General features: G+C 36.9%; 1 protein-coding gene across 1 annotated transcript in view; it reads right to left on the bottom strand.

Moving 5' to 3' along the window:
• Nucleotides 1–921: 921 nt before the first annotated feature.
• The window catches only part of ARHGEF28 (Rho guanine nucleotide exchange factor 28), a 291,674-nt gene continuing 267,937 nt past the window's right edge, over nucleotides 922–24,658 (bottom strand). Inside the window, exon 35 of the mRNA XM_049768833.1 lies at nucleotides 922–2,072. Coding sequence (XP_049624790.1) covers nucleotides 1,909–2,072 — 164 coding nt within the window. The 3' untranslated portion in view covers nucleotides 922–1,908. The remainder of the gene's footprint in view (nucleotides 2,073–24,658) is intronic.

Raw genomic sequence — 24,658 nt, 5'->3', positions numbered from 1 at the left:
GCTCAACTCCTCCTCACACTTGGGATACTTGGGATATTCAGGCTTCTTCAAAGACCCTGAGTCAGTAGGACTTCAAAGTCAACTAAGCACTCACCATCTTTTTATGTTTGTTTTGTTTTTGGAATCACATCTGGCTATGCTCAGAGGTTATTCCTGGCTTTGCATTCAAAAATCACTCCTGGTCTTGCCTGGAGAACCATAAGATGTCAGGGATCAATCAGGGTGGGCCATGTATAATGCAAATGCCCTACCTGCTATATAGTATAGCTCTGGCTCTAAGCATACAGTCTTAAAGAACCACTGGAACTGGAGTTTTTATGTTTTTCACACATAGATATTTCCATATACACTGTCATAAAATGTAAAAACATTTCTAGATATATTAGAAGATCTGCAATACCAATATACTTTTTTATTTAAAAAGATAAAAAATCTGGATTAGATTTCTGGAGAGAGCAAAGACACATTTTCACTCTAAATGTCTTTAGGAAAGAAGATCCATTTTTCTACTCAAGAGGTTAGCTTGGCAGTAAAGTGATTAAATAACATTTAAATAAACTGTCCCCATTCAATGAATATTAGTTTCTGGATTTGTTGATGTGATTATGACCCAAGTCCCAGAAGCAGCAAGAGTTGGATAAAGAGCCACTCCCACCCCAAATTTTTTATTTCAAACCAAAACTCATTCAACTGAAGCCAGAATTTAAAGCACTTAATTGGCAATTTTAATGGGTGGGGGAGAAATTAGGTGACCCTTGCTTTTAACACATCTCTCACCTGGCCAGCATTGTAGTATTTCAATGTGAATTTTATAATTCTTCTACATTTCCCTTTTAATATAGGGAGATTATGTCTGTGTATTCAATGTACATTTTATGAGTCTTCCCCTCACATAAACCATATTAAAATGATAAAGCCAAATAGAGAGATAAAAGAAATTTATTGACAGGACCAAACATATATTCATATTTCTAAAGAGCAAGCTGCAAACTTGCTAGTTTCTGTCCACACACTGAACTGGGTCTTCCTGGGAAGGCAAGTGTGTGTGTGTTCCCCTATGAAAAAGCACAGCAGGCAAGGCAGCAAACTTCCTGGGGAGAGAAGTTTTGCCTTTAAAGAAATATGGGGCAGATTTTCTTCCAGCCAGTGCTCCCAGACACATGCAAACACAGGGCAGCAAAGAAGAGAGCACTTCTGGAGTTGCATTATTTACATCAAAAATGAACTTGCTGGCCTGGATCTTAGGACTGAGGGAATGCACTGCCAAACTGTGGCTCACCAATTGAGGAAGAGCAGGTTTCATCTGCAAAAAGTACTTGTCCTGGGTCCCTGATTGCAGGCTGCTAGCAAAAGGGGCACCTGCTGTAAACAAGTATCCAGACAGGAGGTGTTGCTGCAGGCCAACTGTCCGCCATAAAAAGCAATCCCTTTGATGCTCCAAAAAGAAATCAGTCAAGAAGTGTTCTTCTCCCAGATATACCTCTTTTTGGGGGGCTTTATTCACCATCAACTGCTTGGACTGTGAGTATCTGTCATCATCACTCTTTCCATCCAAATTGCTTCATCTAGCTTTTAAAAGGGATTTGCAAAACCAGATGATCCAGTCAAAAAGGCAATATGGAATTTTACTTTAGAGTCATAAAATCTTTTGGACACTTCTGCTCATTCAAGTTAATTTCTCTTCCAGAAATTTGAAATTAGGTGTGATAAGGTAATGATTGGACAAACAGAGCTTGCTTTCAATAATTTAATTATTAGACTCATGCCAAAGAAAGAAAATGAACTAGCTTGAAATATTAAATATCACTCTTCAGGCAATTTGGACACAGTCACACATACATCAGGAAAAGGAAAAATAATGTTCTTCCAAAGTGCCAGTGTTTGGTTTTGCTTGGAAAAATATCACCATTAGAGGTAAACAATATTTTCTTCGGCGCCGTCTCCAGCTTCTCCATCCTGCCTGCTCCTTGTGTGTAGGTCGAGCTTTGCTTCCATTATAAGTGTCTGCAGTGGAGGTTGGTATGCATTGGAGAGGTGGTGATATGGAAGGTCTGATGGAGCAGTTTCAGTATCTGCAACAGACACAACACAGGTTACAGGAGGCAACTTAAAACCCACTAGCAGGTGATATTATGACCCTGAGAGTTGAAGCCCTCTTGTATTGGAAACTGCAAGACCACTGAACTTAACGAGAGAGAATGAAATGAAATAGCTATCTTACTACTTCTGCAGCACCACTACAGATGATTGTTTGCATGCACAATGGTTTGCTTTTAGACACAAATGTTGCTTGAGGTCAAAAATTATCTTACAAGATATGGGGCCCGGAGAGATAGCACAGAGGTGTTTGCCTTGCAAGCAGCCGATCCAGGACCTAAGGTGGTTGGTTCAAATCCCGGTGTCCCATATGGTCCCCCGTGCCTGCCAGGAGCTATTTCTGAGTAGATAGCTAAGGAGTAACCCCTGAGCACTGCCAGGTGTGGCCCAAAAACCAAAAAAAAAAAAAAAAAATTATCTTACAAGATATTTATAAAATATCTTTACAAGATACTCTTAGGAAAGTATCAAAGAATATAGACTAATTACTTTTGGGGGCTTATGATACAACTACTGTGGAAAAAGGAGAGCCTGCTTATTTTCACAGTGGGTTCAAAGTGTTAGGAATACAAACATACACCAGGCATGTAGAATAAACTGTATATGTGCCTGCCATAGCACCTTTCCTCAGAATATGTCCAAGTTAAGATCTGACTTCATGACTCACACATTGTATCTGGGGCTTGAATAAAAAGGGAAAGGGGTGGGGAGAAAGAAGCTTCTGGTGAAATACACCCCTCCTCGCAGCCTCACCTTTATGTATATCTACTGATAAGCACAAATCACTTCCTAAGAGGTGCCAATTCCAAGAGAAAATCATTCCAATGTAAACTAGGACTGGGTTTGTTTATTCTAGTTGCCTAGCAACAGCAGGGCAGAGTCCATTCTCCCTTCTTCTGGCCCAATTGTCTAATATCTAATATTGCCTAATATTGTTAAAAGATATTAAATGGACACTAAATGGGGGGGATGATTTGAAAAGAAGAAAAGCTTTCTCTGCCAACCATTTTTTTTCCTATCCATTGGCCATAATCCCTGAAACTCAGCTAACTTGCAACATAAAAATTAACTAGAATAATTAACTTTATGTAAAATAAAAAGCAAGGCTGGCACAGGCCCCCTGAGAGAGAGAAGATGCATGGCCCTGATATCCACTTGCTCTTTTCAATTATGAGCAAGAATGACTCTTTACTAAAGCCTCTATTATTTAGAGTGATAATCAAAGTGCTGGCATTTGGAAGACAAAAACGTGTATGACTTTGGCCTTCCTGACCAAAAACCTTTGGCTGGGAGACATGATAGGAAGCAAAGTCTGATAAGAGTGAAAGGCAAAGTAACCTCACAAGACTCCATCTTCAAGGACATGGCACCCTTTGACACATTCCTTTCTCACTTCCACAGGAAGTGGATCTGACAGAGTCAGGAAACCAGGATCTCAGAAAGCAAACACATGTCACTCAGAAGATTGACCAGAGTTGTTCAAGGTAAGAAAAAAGTGTCAGGTGAGGAAGGGAGGCTGCCTACTCCCAACCACCAAGGTCCACATAAAATGTTAAGCCTTCCTGACCTTACAAGCCAATAGGATACAAAGGAAAAGTCCACTGACACTGTGGTACTGGGACTTTAGTGATTCCAACTCAAAGTCCTGTACTTTAAAAAACTGGGAAGCCACAGACTATTGGAAACATATATATGAAGATGCCTTTAACCATAAAGAGCCTTATCTAGACAGATAAACAGTAACAGTGGTCTGTCTCAAAATGTTTTGATCTATAATATTTTGACCTATAAGTCTCAAAATGTTTTGACCTTCCAAAAAGATTGGGACACTGAGGCTCAGATCAGTTATATTCTCCCCTCAATATCATGCCCTGAGGAAATAATCTAAACTTGAACTTGAAAAGGATTAATGCCACTTTGGAGACATCCTGCTTCTCTAATGAAGTTTCGCCCGACACTCATTTCTCACAGTGTTGAAAATGGCTTGACTATCTTTTATGGAATAAGAGATTCTGATTTCTTTATAATGACTTTTTTTATGTTTTATTTTTAAAAGTTAGTTATTGGGGATAGGGGAGAGAGAAATAAAAAGATAAAAGGAGAGGAGAAAGAAGGGAGGGAAAATGGGAAGGGGAGGAGAAAGAGGGCAGAAAGAGGAAAAGAGGATGAAAGGAGATAAACCGATTTCAGTTTCCTCAAAATGTACATAGCAGTTATAAAATTAGGAATTTCCCTCATTAAATCAGGCAAATACAAAATTCCTCAGGCGAGATAAGATTACAAAGCAACCCAGAATGTGCTCTGTCCTATTTCACTACACTGGAAAACAGAATGTCTTTCTATGCTTAAAATACACTCACACTTTCAACTCATTCTTCCAATCTTTAAATGAATAAAATAAACATTAATCACTAAAAATAAATATTTAGATATTTGTTCAAATAAACAGCTTTATTTATCTAAACTAAAGAGCTTACATTTAATATGCAGCTCCATTTACACACATGCATACAAATGCACACACACACACACACACACACACACACACACCTCAAAACTTCTATCCAGCAGGTGTGTCAGGTTGGAGAAGAGCCTCACCAAAGCCCTGTAGCCAACAAAAGGCCTCGTTAGGACAGAAGAAAAAATATTACATGAAAATGACAATCAGACATTGATCGAAACAACTGAGAAGTGAATGCTGGCAAATATGACACTTCTAGGCACCCTAGAAGCCCTTAATCCATGTAAATTTCCTTCCTCAAGTATAAGACTTGTGGTAGAGTCTAAAATATTAGCAGCTCTCATGGAAGCCTTCCCTTGTGGTTTTAAAAGATAATATGTTTCGAAAGAGCCAAAGAAACAAATGCCTATCAGCAAAAATTCTTTTATCGAAAATTTGAGATTCTAGGTATGGCAGAAGAATGAAGAACTAAGAAAGAATAATGAAGTATATGGTTTAGCATATGTATGCATATTTATGTATATGTTTGCAGGGGTCTCAAACTCAATTTACCTGGGGGCCGCAAGAGGTAAGGTTGGGGTGATCCTTGAGTGCAAAGTCAGTAGTAAGCCTTGAACATTGGGGGGGGGGGGGCGTGACCCAAACAAGTAAAACAAAACAAAACAAAAATAAAAGATTCCTCTAGGGCAGGGCCACAAAATGTTGTACGGAGGGCTGCAAACGGCCCGCAGGCCACGAGTTTGAGACCCCTGGTAGAGGTTTAATCAAAACCTTTCTAAATCGTAACAGAAATACAGGAGAAAATCATATCTAGGTAAGAGTTTGCTGGTCCCTGGGTGAGCGGCCCATGTTGTAATTCCAGATGGATTCCTGCAGCTTGTGGTGGTTGTGTGTCACCTGGACGGGAACTCAATTTCCTTTTCCATGTTCCTTTTGCTTTCTCCCTGAACTAGTTCAGCAAGGTCAGACAGTTTGTCTTTGAAATTAGAAACCATTCCATGATTTCTGATTTTATTACTCCATTTCAAGCCAGAGAGAACTCCAGCACAGCAATGGTATATTTCTTCAGGTCATCCACCCTTTTTTCACACTTTTTACCCTAGAGGGTATTATCACATAGATCCCTAAACTGGAGAAAAACATTTTTGTTAAAATAAAACCTCCCTAATTCAGAAAACAGCATTCTCTAGAATAAAATTATTCATCCAATTTCATTTGCGATCAAAATCTTGTATGTTGTTAGATGTAAACAAAAAAAAACTTTTACAAAGACATATAAATACAATCATAATTTATTCAACAAAAACCAAGGGCTTTTATAATGAGACAAAACTCCAAATAGCAAACAGCCTTTCAATCAAGTGTCTTAACACAAATCTCCCTCTTGCCATAAAAGGAATAATTTGATCCTTAACATACCTCTGGAAAAACAAAGAAATGAGCATTTAACGTAACATAACACCTCAAAACCATAAAGCCAGGCCAAATCAAGGAGAAGAGTAAAGTCTTGGTCTAGAGCTTTTTCTACTACAGACTTTGATCCACTCCCTAAACATTCAATCTTCACAAGAATTTCTTATACTCAATATGAACATTGGTCTCTTAATAAAGTTTTTAAAACTTATAGACTACCCTTTGGCCAACGTGATTCTCTTTCCCTTGGGAATGAGAACAACCTTTCCTTTATTCCTCCAAGGAGCATGCAACAATTGTCACTCTGACAGTTCCCAATTCTGGAAATTAGACACTTGGCAGGAAGTAAGACAACCCTTCCTTCCTTGGCTTAGCACCATTCTTCTTCTTTTGATCTAGTGGGATAATTAGTTATTTTCAAGTCCAAACTGGAAACACAAGGTGTAAAAGGCAATTGCATGTCATATTAAAAAGGAAGAAAATACCTCCTAAACTTTTTTTTAATGAGAAGTGAATGAAATATTTTTAAACCACAAGGGAAAATATAACCTTGGGCAAGTCATTTCCCTGTCTCTAGACTTTGTTCCTGCAGAATTCAAATAAAACCATCCACCATTTCTCACACTGTATAAAAATTCACATCTGTGTTTTAACTTCTGAGTCCCAAAATAATGTTCTGAAAGTGTGACAGACACATTTTAAACTATTCTACCCTCAAGAAAATGTGCCTTTACTACCTTAAATTACATTTAAAATAAAATTTTAGAGTAATTTCTAGACATATGCCCTACCTTCAATCTTTCAAAACAAATTTATGAGAACTCCATATAAGACTTCAGACAGCTGACCCCTATACCATATATGAATTAGGAGTGCTAAGATCTAGCAAAGTTAAGATCTGTGTTTAATTTTTGATTCCCCCTGGTTACCTTTTGCATAGGAATTATTAGGAGTTAAGTTGTCTAGGGGGACTTAAAGTTAAACACAGACCAATAACATAGTCAATAAAACATGTATTTTCTATATTATATGTACTATATATTGTATTTTAAAATCCACAAGGGTAAAGAAAATTATCAAGAAAATCATAAAGGATAAGACACATTTATATACCACATATAAATATATATCATAGACATATACAAGGGACTCATGCAGTTCAAACCAAGGTCAATAATAACTAGAAATTTTTCTGATTTTTCTGATGAAGAGAAAACTTTGATATTGTAGTTGTTCTTTCTTCCATCATCAGCACAAATCAGTCTATCACTTAAAAGTATCTATGGTCCTTATATTTTTACATTTTTCCAACAGAAAAGCATTTAAAATCATGATCATTGTTAAACAAAAGTTCTGTTTACATTTCAAAGCTGTGGTACAAGTTTCATCCTAAATATCAACCCTCAATGTCTGGATTGGCCCCAATCGGTGTCAATGGTTAGGCAATCCAAAATATGTTGAGTCTACTGTTGGGATCCTTGCTCAGCCTCCTCTGTGTCATGTCCCAGGTTGTTTTTGAGGAGAGTAACAACATAGTTCTGTGTACTCTGAGCTTTGGCTCTGCTCTTGTTTATTTAAATGACGAGGTCTGACATGTACTTATTATTGTTAGATCCTTTGTGCATGTTACTAAAATCAAAATTCACACTCTCCTAGAATAACTCTCCTCAAAAAAATTGTTTAATTTATGTTCCAAGTCTACAAAATAACTTGTATTCCCCATTTAATGATAGATTCATGCTTATACTCTGAAACATCTAAAAAATCATTTCCTGATGGTATTACTGGCAATCGCTATTTCTTCTCATAGCATTAATGCAGCGTATTTACTTTCTAATGGAAAACACGTCATGTTCAGAGCTTGAGGTATCTTCAGAGCAAAGGAAAAATTGGTCTCTGTCCTTAATTTTGTTCCACTCAATTTTCCAGGGTTGAGCCACAGATAGGATGTATTTGGCATAAAAACTGGCCTGGAATTGGTACCTAAGGCCAACTACCTCACTTTGTATTCTGATTCCTGTTAGGATTCCTTGTGTACCAATGATGCATCTGTAATAAAATAACTAACATGTATGTGTGTATCTTGTACCTATATGAACATGCATGTGGATACATGTGACTATAAACAGATACATGTGTGGAGGTACTTGTTTATAAATTTGTCCTCTAGAAAGCAAACTTAAAACCTTTAAGTTGTGGATAGTATAATTAGCCTTTATTTGTTAGTGATGAAAATAATCTACATTGGCTATATGGGTTGTACTAACAAGAAACACATCATTAGTTAAATCAATCAGTTCAATACAGATGTGAATATATTGGCAGAAAAAAAGGTGCTATGATACTATTCTCTCAGCTGTCAAAACTTTGATTTCTCTTAGAAGGGTGCCCACCAATGTGGGTTTATGACCTTGACACCAGCAAGCCCCATGGGAAGAAGGGGTACATGTTTCTACTTCCCCTTATGAGAAGCATGTCAAGTGTATTTCTCTAAATAGAAAACTAATAGACATTAATAAGAAAAGACAACAGTGGTGAAGTAGGTTGATGAACTGACTAAATTCCCTTTCTTTAGCGATAGGTTCCTTAGAATATGAACAGACTCACTTGTATTGTAAATCTCTTAGACTAAACTGTATCTAACATCACCCAAACTCAGATATATTTTTCTAACAGTGAATTCTTCAGTTTTGTGAGTCATGTAACAAACTGGAGAATAAGGGGCCAGATGGATAATGCAGGTAAGGTGCTTGCTTGTCTGGTATGTAATCAATTCTGGCTTAATCCCTAGTACTATATATGGCCCTCTTAAAGGACTGCCAGGTGTGCCCTTCCAAAAAAAACAGACTGAAAACTACGTACTAAAATTGCACAAATTCACTATAGAGCAAGGAAAAAAGTAATATTGACCATGGTGCCTAAATATATCAGTGAAAAGTGATATATCCAGATATAATATACTTATTATATCTGGACATAGACATATCAGATATAAAAGTGAAAATCTAGAAAGAGGTGAGGTGTTTCATGTGTAGAAACTCTCAGCCGATACATAGAGATTATAGTGGACCTAGGCAATAGTCGTTAATAAGCTGCTAAAGTCTTTCAAGAAGAGAGAGTGAGAACATTTTGTTTAATTTTTTTTTTTTTTTTGGAGGTACTCCACTGGTGCTCTTGGGTCTGCACTCAGGAATTAGTCCTTTCATTCAGTCTTGTTACAATCTTCCACCACTGTCTTCTGGCCTTGAGAGTTTCTTGTGACATGTCTGCTGTAAATCTTATGGATGCTCCTTTGAATGTAATTTCCCTTTTTGATCTTGCTGCTTTCAGTATTCCATCTCTAACTGTGGAACTTGTCATTGTGAATAGGATGTTTCTTGAGGTATTTTTCTTCGGCTCTCTTTTAGCTGGTACTCTTCAGGCATGCAGGATTTGATTGCATGCAGTCTTCAGTTCTGGGAGTTTCTCTGTGATGATGTCTTTGACTGTTGATTCTTCCAGAGGAACTCCTTCCTGGGCCTCGGGACTCCAATGATTCTTATGTTGTTTCTGTTGAGTTTATCAAAGACTTCTAATTTCATCTGTTCACATTCCTTGAGTACTTTTTCCATTGTCTGATCGTTTGCCTTAAGGTTCTTTTCCAATCTCTTCTGCTGTATGGAGTTATTCTGCATTTTATCTTCCACTTCACTGATTCTGTCCTCAGCTGCTGTTACCCTGTTGGAGAGGCTTTCCATTGAGGTTTTCAGTTCAGCTACTGTGCTTTTCAGATCTGTTATTTCAGTTTGGAGTTTTCTGATTTCTTTCTTTATGTTCTGTTCAGCTAGAGCTATGTTTCCTTTGATTTCCATGAGGATCTTCCATATTCAAATTCTAAACTCCTTATCTGAGAGATTGATTAATCAGATGGTTGGTATTTTTATTGTTAGCACAGCTATCATCTTCATTCTCTGTGCATGGTGCTTGCCTGCGAGGTTTCCCCATTGTCACCCTTGTAGTGTGATTATTTTCTGTGTGTTATGATGGGGTTCATTAGTTAGAAAGAGTGCCATCTTAGTGAGTTTCAGTGGATCATATAGGGTACCAGGGAATGAACCTGGGTTGGCTATGTACAAGGCAAATGCCTCACCTTATGTGTTAATATTCCAGTCCCAAGTGGGCAACTTTTTAATGAATAAATGCGGCTGACAACACCTAAATGTACAGATCAATATTTTTATCATAAAATAATCAGTTACGTTCCTGATGGAATAGAAGAGAAAACAGTCAATATAATACAGGAAAGACATAATATCATCAATAAAGATGTTTTATGGCAGAAAATAAAGGCTGAATCTAATTTAACATCTATTCACAGCTATTGGTTTGCACAATATAAAGAGCAAAAGAACATATAAAATGCACCCTAGGGAAGCAATTAGCAAAAATCTAAGAATCTAGGTCATTTTTTGGAGAAAACAAGTAAGATTTTTTGATAAGCAACCTAGTTTTTCAACAAATTAACTATAAATTTGTGTGTTTGTTTTTGTCCAGACCAGTGATGGGTCAGGGCTGTCTACTACCTCTGTATTCAGAGATCACTCACTCCACTGTAAGATTTTCTTTTTGTTTGTGTTTTTGGGGGGCCACACTCGTTGATGCTCAGGGATTACTCCTGGCTATGCACTCAGAAATCGCTCATGGCTTGGGGGACCATATGGAACTCCAGGAAATCGAACCACAGTCAGTCCTAGGTCAGCTGCCTGCAAGCCGTGCAAGGCCCTACCACTGAGCCACTGTTCTGGCCCCTGTAAGAATTTCTTATGGAAGGAAAACTTTAGATGTAGACTTAAGATTAAACAGATGAAACATAAAATATGAAATTCGTATTGATCCCAAATACACAGACAAAAATAGAAATAGGGAAGGAAATTTAAGTACCGATAATATGATTTTAAGTAACATTGTTAATATTTTCAATAAAATTATGGTTATATTGATTATGTATTGTGTATTATTACTTTAAGCATTCTAATCTCTTAGAGAATAACACTGAAATATTTTTGGGTAGAAGGATAGGATGACCTGAGTTTGCTTTATTAAAACCTCAATATGAGAAGGAAAAGCATAGGACACTGATGAAGCAGAATTGGCTGGCTGGTAAGTTTAGGTAGAATGGGTTTATTTGATGAGTCTATTCTGTTTAAAAGGTCACATGATATTTTTTCTTAAACTCTTAGCTTTCTATATAGTCGAACTATAAAATTATAAAGGGCTTTATGTCATTTCAACAACCCAGCTTCTATATGTCTGATATAAAAAGAGCACAGTGAAAATAAATTAGACACCTCTTCTGGGGCTGAGTATGTTTAAATCAATTTTAATGCCACTGCATGACAAGTCATTGGCAAATGCTATTTATTTAGAAATATTAGAAAGGCCTGTATCTATTTAGAAAATACACAATTTGTATGAATCTATATCTAAAGTAGATGAAGTTCATTTGAGTTTATAGCAACTCATAAAAGGGGATTTAAATTCAGGTATGGGTTTTGCTGTTGTCGGGAAAAATCTATGCTCTTCTAAGAGAAATATAATTCAGAAAAGATCCCATTTTATATCCTTGGTGTAACTGTCCATGGCAATGAACTTATAAGATTCCCTAGAATTTGTAAGCCTATTTTAGGCTTTTGGGTTTGTTTCAAATTAAAAGAGCAGCATTTAAGAAATAGAAAATAAAAGTAGTATTCTGATATAACAATATAAAATAAATGTCAGGCTGTAATACTAGAATGTGCCAATATATGCTGTCCAATAAATTAATTAATTAGGACCTTAGCAGTGGTGCACAAGCAGGGCGCTTGCCTTACAAGCAGCTGACCTAGAACGGACTGTGATTTGATCCCCCGGTGTACCATATGGTCCCCCAAGACAGGAGAAATTTCTGAGCATCCCTAAGCATCACCGGGTGTGGCCCCAAACCCAAATAAAATAAAATAAATATTTAGTAAATATATAATAGCATCTGTCTAATCTAATTAAAATTATAGGGAATCAACTATTTGAAATTCTTGTTTAGAAAGTACCTTTAAAGTTCTCTTAATCTAATTCTTGTCTTTTTAGTGGAACCAAATTGAAAATGTAATAACAGACTTGAAATCTAGAACTCTCTTTAAGCTATTTACATTGTTTGGCTTTGTGTCACAACATTTAGTTCAAACCTCAACCCCAACCCACAATAGTAGACAGACTATGGAATATGAATAAGCCCAAAATAAAGTAAAAAGCATCTAACTTGAAAATAGAATACCACATAGGAACCTGAGAAGCTAAATACAATCTCCCTAAATCAATCCATTTCAAAGGGATATTTAAATGGCTTTCCAGCCACAAAAACAAGAATGACTGCATAAGGAAAGAACTAGGAAGAAGAAATTTTAATTAAAAATGTGCTAGCCTTGGGGCCAGAGAGATAGCATGAAGGCAGAGCATTTGCCTTGCATGCAGAAGGATGGTGGTTCAAATCCAGCATCTCATATGTTCCCCTGAGTCTGCCAGGGGTGATTTCTGAGCATAGAGCCAGAAGTAACTCCTGAGTGCAGCCGGGTGTGACCCAAACCCCACCTGACAAATAAAAAAATTAAACTAAAATGTGCTAGCCAATTTTTTTGAAATTGATAAAATAATTGAAATTAAAAACAAAAAATCTCCAAGAAGTAAAAAAGAACCAAAGTAATAGAAATAGAATGATAAATAAAATCACAGAAAAATCAGTATATTCTAGAGGTACTAATTATATCCAGAAATAATTCCAACAAAATGATACCAAGGGACCATAGACCATGTGATGCTGAGGATCAAACTTATACCTCCCACAAAGCACACACTAAATCCATTGAACTAGATTTTTGGCACTGTAAGTAAAGTAATTTTTTAAGAAAAACATTGACAAACAAAAGAAATAGGTCTCTAGGTCAAAAGAACTTAATATAATAAAAATGATTTTTTTGCAAAAAGGTCATATTAAGGAATGTAATAAAATTCATCTAAGAAAGAAAAATATTGCTCTACAAGTTTCAAAAAGTGAGAATAGAACACAAAACAGGATTGAAAATCAAAATGACCTCATACTTCAAGAGAAATCCTAAAAAGTTAAAAATACCAAAGATTCTTCACAATTCTAACTAAAAATAATTTTTTTAATTTAGAATTTTGAGCCCTAATAAGTGGTAAAAAAAAAAATCAAGTGAAAGAGAAACAAGCAAATGTAATTAAAAATCTTTTTCAATTAATCCAACACAAGAGCCACATGAGCTCTGTGCTGAGCCAGGAGTTCTCTGCGTGTAGAGAGCTACATAGTACACACAGCTGGACCAGAACCAGCAGATCCTAAAATGGAATTTCCAGGGAGAAAAAGCTAGCTGTTAGAAATGGGCAGTTGTGTAAGTAAGTATAATTATATTGATTAATTGCTGAGAGAAGTATAGGAGTCTTCGAGGAAAACAAAGTGGAAAGTAGAAAAAACCAAGTGAATAAAAAATAAGGCAAACAAATCTAGAGAAATACTATAGTGGTTGAGGCGCTAGCCTCACACATGGCAGATCTGGGTTTGATTTGCAGCATCACCAGAAGTGATTTCTAAGTATAGAGCCATGCATGCAGCTAACCTCCAATCAATCCTGGCACCACATAATCCTTTGAGCATCCTAGAATGCAATCAAGGAACCCTTGACACTGCATGATCCCAGCAGCACTATAACCTCCAAACTCATTCAACTTCTGAGTCAGTTAAAAAAGAATAGCTGGGAGTCACAGGGCACATAAACATTGCTTGTGAGAACCCCCCATCAAAAAATATTAAAAAGACTTCTATCTGAATCAATTATGGCAATAAGTTAACATTATTATAAGTTAACATTTGCCAAATACATATATCTGATAGGTAGATTATATGTTTTTCTATAAGTTTCAAAATTAAATGTTTTCTATATGCATTAAAATACACAATTGCAGTATGTGGTCATTATTTGAAAATTGAATGAAAATAATCTGAAAATAGGAGATTACCTTATATTTATGAAATATGTATTTATAAAACATTCATAAGATATGTAAAAAGGTTGTATTTTGACCATAATTTAATTTCTGATCATTTCTCTCTAGGGGTTGTCAACACTTGACAGGTCAACAGACTGAAACCCAACAAGAATATACTAGACCTGAAAAGAGAAATGGAAGAAAGAGGCCTAGTAGATATATACAGGACACTCCACCCCCAGAAGCCCGGATACACATTCTTCTCTAATGTACATGGGACATTCTTCAGGATAGACTACATGCTAGCACATAAAACATACCTCCATAATATCAAGAGGATAGAAATTTTGCAGGCTACCTTCCCTGACCACAAGGCTCTGAAATTATATGTGAACTACAAAGGAACACAGAGAAAAACTTTAATACCTGGAAGTTAAACAGCCTCATACTGAATAACCAGTGGGTCCGAGATGAAATCAAAGAGGAAATCAAAACCTTCCTAGAAACAAATGACAATGGAGACACAAACTATCAGAACCTATGGGACACAGCAAAAGCAGTACTGAGAGGAAAATTTATAGCTTTGCAAGCACACATCAGGAAAGAAGAAGGGGCATACCTGAATAGCTTAATGACACAGCTCATAGAATTAGAAAGTACTCAACAAAAGGACCCAAAAATAGAGAGACAGAAGGAAATAACAAAGCTGAGAGCAGAAATCAATGAAGTGGAAGCCTGAAAACCAATCCAAAAGATCAACGAAAGCAGAAGTTGGTTCTTTGAAAAAATAAACAAGATTGATAGACCACTGGTAAAACTAACAAAGAAAGAGAGAGAGAGAAACTTGATAACTCGTATTAGGAATGAAAAAGGAGAGATCACTACTGATACGGTAGAGATCCAAAGGGTAATCAGAAACTACTTTGAGAAACTCTATGCCACTAAAAATGAAAACCTAGAAGAAATGGATAAATTTTTGGACTCTTATAATCTTCCACGGTTGAATGAAGAGGATGTAGCATATCTAAACACACTCATCACTATTGAGGAAATTAAGACAGTAATCAAATGTCTGCCCAAAAACAAAAGTCCAGGCCCAGATGGATTTACTAATGAATTTTTTCAAACCTTTCAAGAGGAACTTCTACCAATCCTGGCAAGACTCTTTCATGAATTTGAAAAAACAGGAACACTTCCAAATAGCTTTTATGAAGCCAACATCATCTTGATACCTAAACCAGACAGAGATGCTATCAAAAAAGAAAATTACAGACCAATTTCGCTGATGAATACAGATGCAAAGATCCTCAACAAAATCCTGGCAAATAGGATTCAATGCCTCATTAAGAAGATCATCCACTAAGATCAAGTAGGTTTCATCCCAGGAATGCAAGGCTGGTTTAACATCTGTAAATCTATCAACATAATATACAACATCAACAAGAAAAATAGAAATCACATGATCATATCAATAGATGCCAAGAAAGCATTTGATAAGGTCCAACATCCATTCTTGATCAAAACTCTCAGCAAGATGGGGATGGAAGGAACCTTTCTCAATATAGTTAAGGCCATCAACCACAAGCCAGAGGCAAATATTGTCCTCAATGGAGAAAAACTGAAAGCCTTTCCTCTAAATTCTGGCACAAGACAAGGCTGTCCTCTCTCACCACTCCTATTCAACATAGCACTGGAAGTACTTGCTATAGCAATTAGGGGTAATAATTTTAAAAAGAGAAACTAGTCTTTTACATGTGTATACTGATAAACTATAAATTAATAATTGCTTACAGAAGATTTTTTTGAGTATTTCCAAATAATATATTGCATTTGGGGAGGGGACAGGAAGTTATATAAAATAAGATGGACTTGGGCTGGCAAGGTTGTATAGCAGGTAGGGTGTTTGCTATGCACATGGATTTGGTTCCCAATATTTCATATGGTTTCCCTAAGCATTGAAGGAGTAATCACTGAGCATAGGAGTCAGGAATAATCCCTGAACATTGCAGGGCGTGGCCCAAGAAAATACAAACACACACACACACACACACACACACACACACACACACACACACATTATTGGTATTAAGTTTTTTTTATTTTTAAAGGTGGTTGACAGTCTATGAACAGTTGTTATATTCCTTTGTTTAACATGGTCATGTTTTCTATTGTGCATAATATGTTCTAATAGACAAAATCTACTTCAAGCAGGTAACGTTAAATTGTTAAAGAAAAAGATATTCAAATCGTGGAGTCCCTTTTAAAAAGTACATTTTAAGAGAGGGCTGGGTCAATGACATATCCATCCCCAGCTAAAAGGACAAGGTAGCATTTTTCTGGCACTGAATTTCTCCAGAGCATGGGAAGGTGAAAACTTCTAAATACCAAGCCAAAAAAAAAATGGGTTTTCTCCAGAGTTTCAGCCTGAAAAAAAGTTATGCTTCTCATTTTGCTGGGATAATTGAATTTATTTTTCTGAAAGGTGAATACTAAAAGAAGTCAACCTAGAATTTTAATGATTCGCTTTCTTCTTATTGGTTCAATAAAGGAGAAAACAGCAGTTAAAATTCTCAAGCATCCAAGATCCAGTGTTTCTCTTTATACCAGAAGAAGGCAGCAATTAGACCAAACACACAAACTAATTAGTTAAACCTACTTCTTAATAATTATGTTATTACCAAGACTTTGGTAATAACAATAATTGGCCTCTAATTCTTTACTTTAAATGTCTACAAATGACAGCAAAATTGATAAGCTGCAAAATTCTGTAAATTCAAAAAACCCTGAACTCTGGTGTTTACAGTTTTCAGTGTAACATACAATTTCTTTTATAGACTAAGAAAACGGCAATATTCTTTTTGGAAAAAAAAATTAACCAAAAACCACACCTGAAACACCTTTACCAATGGCTGGCTTGACTGTATGTCATCAAAAATTATTTGAATTTTGAATGTATTTCACAGTATATAGTAAATATTTAATTTTGTGCAGGTTTTCAGTTGGCATTCTTTAATTATCAAAGTAATTCTTTATCAGAGTTTTGTTATGAGTAATGAAAATAGTCTGAAAATTACATTTCAAGTAAATATTTTTAGAGGTTGTATAAGGCAGTTTGCAGAGAGGAAATTAGCACTTTATTAACTTAGTGGTTCTCAACCTATTAACACATGCAAATAGGTAAAAGTAGCAAAACAATGTAAATATGCACTCCCAGACAACAATATCACACTCCACTTCACCCCTCCACTCTGGGCAGATGTAACCTCTTCACAAACTGCCAGGAAATTTCTGCACATTGGCACTGGTCTGTGAATTAACAGTTGAAAATCGCCACATATATTAAAGTACAAAAGCACCTACCAAAAGAACAAATTTATCTCGAGATAAAGTGGCTTGGCTGCTTGGAGCCTTCTCTCACAAAGAGAAAATGACCTCAAGTGTTTCATGCACTCCATTGTTTTTGGGCTATTCTGCTAGTGTTTGTGTATCCCAGTAGGTGATCTGTGACTAACACTAGAGCTTAAAGAAAGTTAATTTTCCCATAATTATCAACCCAGTAACATGAACCCCAAGTTTGCATTTTATTCTCTTTCAGCTAAACAGATCTTCTCAAGAAAGAAAACAAGGAACAGTCATAATCTTTCACTTCACTTTAGGAGAATCACATACCAGGAGTAAGGAGGACCTTAAAACCACCTTCTTAGCCAGTAGCAACCACAGCTTCCACAAGACCACTGAGGGCCTCTAAGCACACTATGCTGAGGAAGCCCATTGCCTCACAAAGGAGAAAGATGCAATCCCCTGTCAGGGGCCAATGGACTACTCTGGATGGACAGACAGACCTTTTTCAGAAAAAGTAGCCAGGACAGGTTTTAGAGTACAGGCAGCACCTGAGCTGACTAGATGGTAATAGAAAAGAGATCCTCACAATGAGGCCCTCAGATGGAGTTTCCCAGATGCCTATGAAATGAGAGTTGTCAAGTTTAGCTAAAACAAGAATTTGTACAGGTGAATGAAAGCTGGCAGGCACAGACAGGCCTACTGGAAAAGTAGCTTGTAGAGTTTTTGGGGATTCTTCCTGGTAGCTACTAGGGAATCAAGGTTTAGGACCCTTCCAGGTTTGTGTCAATCAACATACTCAATTTCATCTGCATAGAATACCTCCTTGAAAGCCCAGAAGGAGCCTCATAAACTAAAGTAGAAGGGAGCTGCATACCTTTCCCTCCATTTTGTGATTGCTTGGAATGAGCCACATTTAACCAATAAAACTTATATCCCTTTGATAGACACAGAATTTATTATGTTTGTTGAGGGCATATACGAGTGAAAATAGGTTTGAGCTACCATATTTTCTGGCATATAAGACGACTGGGCGTATAAGACGACCCCCTAATTTTGCAGTTAAAACATAGGTGTTTAGGCCTATATTCGCTGTATCAGACAGAACGTTCCTGTGCTGCAACTGTATGTACCACAGTGAGCCAATCACAATAAGCAAAGGTTCAAAGATTATACTGTCATAGACTTCCTCTCTGACTCTGGCCAATCTGAGCAGGCTTTTGACAGTGTAGATTCGGGTCCAGAACATTGTCTAATTTGCATGCATCAAAAGCCTGCTTGGATTGGCTGAGTTAGAGAGGCGGTCCGAGCAGCCTTGCAGTGATTGGTCCCTTATCATAGGCAACTTTTCTGGCAATTCCCTGGTGGCGTCAGTTAATCTCCCCCACTACATGAACCAAACAACACCCCATCCTCTGACCCTAGCACTGAACCACCAACACGGTTAGCTGGGTTTTGCCAGAAGTGGCCCCCAGATCTCCTGAGTACTGTTTGGGAGCCCCCAAGAAAGAGATTTGGAAACTCTGCGGCCTGATTTTGTTTTGTTTTGTTTAGCGGCATATTGAAACATTTTTTGGGATATACTCGGCGTATAAGACGACCCCCGATTTTCGGTTGACTTTTTTTTGTTTCAAAAGTCGTCTTATGGGCCCGGAGAGATAGCACAGCGGCGTTTGCCTTGCAAGCAGCCAATCCAGGACCAAAGGTGGTTGGTTTGAATCCCGGTGTCCCATATGGTCCCCCGTGCCTGCCAGGAGCTATTTCTGAGCAGACAGCCAGAAGTAACCCCTGAGCACCGCCAGGTGTGGCCCAAAAACCAAAAAAAAAAAAAAAAAAAAGTCGTCTTATATGCCGGAAAATATGGTATTTTTTGGATTTAAGCTATTTATTTATTTTTATATAACTTCTGAGTGTCTGGTGTGTGTCCAGTTTTAAGGACACAGATTCCAACTGAATCTCCGTGCAGTCTCCAGGAAGTTCATGATCAACAGTATCCCAGAATGTGTCTCACAGTTTCTTAAAGTTAATGAGTCACTCATTCTAGGATTCTTTCCACTCCTCTAAGATTTATCCAAAAGTAATGAAAATATAATTGACCAAAAAGCTTTGGTTAAGAAAGCTTGGAGTTGTGTTATGAGTCAAAACCTAGAAATAAGCCAGATGCCTACCAAAGAGAAAATGAAAAAGTGTGGTATATTCATCAATGCAAGATTACTAAGTAATGGAGAAAAAAGGCTGGGCTTCAGGAGACAGTATGGTTGCATCTCACAACTGTGCTGAATGAAAGAAGGTAGGTAGCAAAATAATTCCATTTTAGCTAGATGAAGATAAGTTAGCCTGCGTTAGAAAGGAGATGAGCTATTGTTTTTGAGGATGAAGGTGGGAGCAATACAAATGTTCAGTACCTTGATACTCTTTTTACAAAACTGACTGAATAGTTAATATCTAAGCATTTCACTATCTATAAACAATATCATCATAAATAATGAGACTAAAGAGATAGCTCAAAGAACTGAAGTGCAGCTTTTTTATGGGGGGAACCCTGAGTATAGTCCCCAACACCAACCACATGGTTCATCCTGAACATAACTCGGTATATCCCCGGTGGTCTTCAACACTGCTGGAGAGCCCCTTTAAAACCCAATAAACTATATGACACATCTTAGCCTCTAAAGAGGAAAAAGAAAGACAAAATATTAGATTTAATAAAAGGCACTACCGGACATTCTAGGATCACACAGAGGCTCTTAATGTAAATTAGGAATGTCTGGGTAGGCATCTAGAAGAAATGATTCTGAAGCTAAGTCTTGAAAGATAAAATTTAACCAAGATGGTATTGAAGAGTGGAGGATCAGAAAATAACTCAAAGGGAACCAAAGAAACAGTACAGAGGCGAGGGTTGTGTATTTGGCGCCTTGAATGTGGCTGAACTGAGTTTAGTTCCCATATGATTGGTCCCCTGAGCACTGCCAGGAGTGATCATTGAACAAGAGGCCAGGGATAAGTCCTGGTACAGCCAGATTTTGGGGGAAAAAAAAAACAAAAAAGAAAGGAAAGGAGAGGAGAGGAGAGGAGAAGAGAGGAGAAGAGAGGAGAAGAGAGAAGAAGAGAAGAGAAGAGAGGAGAGGAAAAAAGAAAGAAGACAAAAATAAAGAAGGAAAGAAGGAAGGAAGAAAGATTAAAAGAAAGAAAAATAAGAAAGAAAAGAAAGAAGGAAAGAAAGAAGGAAGGAAGAAGGAAGAAAGAATAAAAAAAGAAACAGAAGAGACTAAAAGAAAGAGGAAAGAAGAAAGGGAGGAAAGAAAGAAGAAAGAATAAAAAAGAAAGAAAAAGAAAATAAAGGAGAAAGAAGGAAAGAAGGAAGGAAAGAAAGGAAGGATGGATGGAAGAAGAAAGAAAAATGAAAAGTTCAATTAACTTAGAGACATGCTTTACTTTGCATGTTGGATCAGGTTGGATCTCTGGATCCACACAGACCTTCTGAGTGTACAGAGTACAGAGTAGAGAGTAGTCCCTGAGCACTGCCAGATGTGACCCCAAAACTGAAAAAAAAAAAAAAGCACTTCCAATGGCTAGAACTCAGTGTAAAATAATATGAAGCAGTATGAAGTGAGCCTGAATAAGTTTCAAGGCCAAACACAGAATCCTAAAGAAATAAATGACTCATCATGAGGTCGTGAGGAATAACTGACATGTATTTCATCTGAATTAGTTCAAGAAAGCAGTCCCTGAGAAGCAGTGAGGGCACTGGACATGTAAAACTCTTATTCAACCTATGTATGGTATTGGACCTGGTCTTTTAAAAAAATACATATGGCTGGAGCAATAGCACAATGACTAGGGCATTTGCCTTGCTTGCAGCCAACCTGGGTTCAATCCCTGACATCCCATATGGTCACCTGAACCTGTTAGTAGTGACTTCTCTGTGCAGAGCTAGGAGTAACCCTTTATTGCTGCTGGGTGTAGCACAAAAACCGAAAATTTAATAAAATATAAAATAAAACACACATAGTGAGTCACATTGGGATATTTATATTGCAACCATTTCCAACGAGAAAAAATGCATTTATTTAAATTCCATGTTTCAGGTTTTTGATATTCCTTAAAAAAATCTAGAAGTTGAGTTCCAAGATGAACCAGCAATACTACTCCTAGGGATATACCCTAAGAACACAGAAACACAACACAGAAATGCCCTCTAGAAAAGTATGCTCGTTGCAACTCTATTTACAATAGCCAGAATCTGGAAATAATTCAGATGACTGATAACAGATGAGTGGCTAAAAAAAAACTGTGGTATATATACACAATGAAATACTATGTAGTTGTCAGAATAGTTGTCAAAATAAAGTCATGAAATTTTCCTATACATGGATGGACATGAAAACTATTATGCTAAGTGAAATGAGTTAGAGGGAGAGAGAGAGACACAGAATAATCTCACTCATCTGTGGTATTTAAGAAAAATAAAAGACAGTATGGTAATAATACCTAGAGACAAGAGAGATAACGGTTGGAAAGATCAGTCCATAATATGAAGTTTACCACAAAGATTGGTGAGCGCAGCTAGAGAAAGAACTACATTAACAACAATCATAACAATGGTAGTGAGTGAGAGAAATAGAATGCCTGTCTCGAATAAAGGCAGGGGATGGGGGAGGAGGGAGATGGGGGACATTGGTGGTGGAAAGGTTGCTCTGATGAAGGGGGTTGTACTTTAGTGACTGCAACCCAATTACAAACAAGTTTGTATTCATGGTGCTAAATAAAGTATTATTAAAAAATAAATTCCATGTCTCATACAGTGAGTTTATATCAACATTGGTACTTTTTCCAGTGTATGTCATAAATAGAAATAAGAGATGCTGGGCTGGAGAGAAGGGAGCCATAGTCAAGTCAGTAGGTTTGAGAAGCGAGGCTTTATAAGATACACATACACATGAGCACAAATAAAGCTCTAAAAAAGTCTGTAATTCCCAAAGCTCTATTTCCCAAGATAATCTGATTTTGGGAAAATTTCTTCTCTATAAGGTATGATAATATCCAGTAATATTGTGAAATACTTTTTGAAAATTGCCTACTTAGTACACACATGAGACTCTTTGGAGTCACCAGGCCAACCATTTTGGAAGCAGCCCCATTTGTCAAGTAACCAAATGAATTTATAACAACTTTCCACTTTCTTAACATTATGTTTAACAATATTTCATATTACTAATATGATAACATTTGTTAATAACTATCAAATACCTCAAAAATTCTACAAATGTTTTTTTTTTCTCTCATGCAATCCTTATACCGCAAAGTAAAAACTATGAGAACTTCAACTTTAATGTTGAAAAAAATGAGACATGGGGATAGAGATATGGATGAGAGGTAGAGCACTTGCCTTTTATGTTTAAAGCATTGGACTTAATCCCTAGAACCATCAAAAATAAAACAAACAAAAAACTAGAGACATGCTAGGTTTAAATGTTCACTTAAAATTCTGTGAGTAATAAATGACATAGTTGAAATATGAACCCAGGTATAATGCCCTTGTCTTCCATCATAACTTTCCATTTCACTTTTTCAGTCATCTTTCTCTGCTGATTTCTTTTAAGTAAGTGTATTGCTTCACGTATTCACTATTCATTCCTTTGGTCATTCATTTAAAGCTCAGTAATTCCAAGTGAAATGTGGATAAAGTCCACTGCATTGAACAATTAGATTTTTAGTCTATATTTGCAGAAACTTGGTTTAGGAGGTTGAAAATATGGACTCTATTGTTTCTTGACTTCATTATTTAGTTATCCTTCATTCACCAATAGAATGAAAGGAAAGATTTCATGGCCTCCTTTCTCTCACCTGTCTAACTTGGGCTATTCTGGTTATAATGAGATTGTCACGCAGGTTGAACCCACCAGGTAGTTTTTCTGGGTCAGTGTTAAAGCAGTCATTTCAACAAGTCCTTAGTGACACATATTTTTCTGTAAGTTTACTGAAATTATAGTAAATTACAGTGACCCTCAAAGTTAGTCACTGCTCTCTAAAGCTCAGAAAATAATAATCACCAATAAGCACTGAATATTTGTAGAAATACTATAAATTTATAAGAGTAAATAAGTACCTGAAAAAAACATTTTATTTTTAAGTCCATATTAGTTTATAAAAAGAATTTGTGTCCCTAAGTGTATGTGGGGAACCATATCTGAACACAAATATGTTTCTATATATATTGGTAGCACATTTTAAAAAATAATCTTTCTGGACCCAGAGAGATAGCACAGCAGTGTTTGCCTTGCAAGCAGCCGATCCAGGACCTAAGGTGGTTGGTTCGAATCCTGGTGTCCCATATGGTCCCCCGTGCCTGCCAGGAGCTATTTCTGAGCAGACAGCCAGGAGTAACCCCTGAGCACCGCCGGGTGTGGCCCAAAAAAAAAAAAAACAAAACAAAAAAGATTCTGCGATGGGGCCCGGAGAGATAGCACAGCGGCGTTTGCCTTGCAAGCAGCCGATCCAGGACCAAAGGTGGTTGGTTCAAATCCCGGTGTCCCATATGATCCCCCATGCCTGCCAGGAGCTATTTCTGAGCAGATAGCCAGGAGTAATCCCTGAGCACCGCCGGGTGTGGCCCCAAAACAAAACAAAACAAAACAAAACAAAATATTTCTGTATCCTTATCAGCAGTAATGATTCCTTCTTGAATCAGAATTTCACTGATTTTTTCAGCACTTTGCTCCCAGGTTTATACCATGTAGGTGTCCATCTCTTTTCTCTGTTTATTAAGACAAATCATACAGCCATCTCAAAACTCAAGATATTCCTGGTAAGACATTCTCAGTATACAATATTTCATTGTATTTGACCTTAGACTGCTTGTTCAGCACAAAATAACATTTTTACATTTATGCAGAGAACAGGGTGGAATGCTCTACAGGAGGGCTCACCACTGCTCTTCCTTACACTGCTGCCTGTTCCTTCCAAGAAGAATGTAATTCTGGTCTTCCATTCCCACAGAGACATCAGAGAGCAACTGTACTTTCCTTATTTGGAGCCTAAAGGCAAATTCTGGCCTGATTACAATATGCTGACTAACAGACCATCAATTTTGGGCCAAAATATTTTCTCCCTCCAATCTATGACAATGTAAAGTCCTTTGCATATGCAAAATTTAGTTTTACAGTTCATGTAGTATAGGAATATCAAGCATCTAAAAGTTTAAGATTAGTTCTACTTGTGTATGATTGTTCCTGCCAATCTGGAAAAGTCAATGTCATCAAAAATAGTACGTTGTATTTGGTAGGAATAAATTTATCAATTTAGAAGGTTAATCGACTCACTGGAAGAAAT

Source organism: Suncus etruscus, chromosome 2, assembly GCF_024139225.1.
Source record: "Suncus etruscus isolate mSunEtr1 chromosome 2, mSunEtr1.pri.cur, whole genome shotgun sequence".
NCBI classification, from domain to species: domain Eukaryota; kingdom Metazoa; phylum Chordata; class Mammalia; order Eulipotyphla; family Soricidae; genus Suncus; species Suncus etruscus.
Note: the sequence above shows the minus strand (reverse complement) of the source record. Positions and strands in the feature narration are given on the sequence as shown.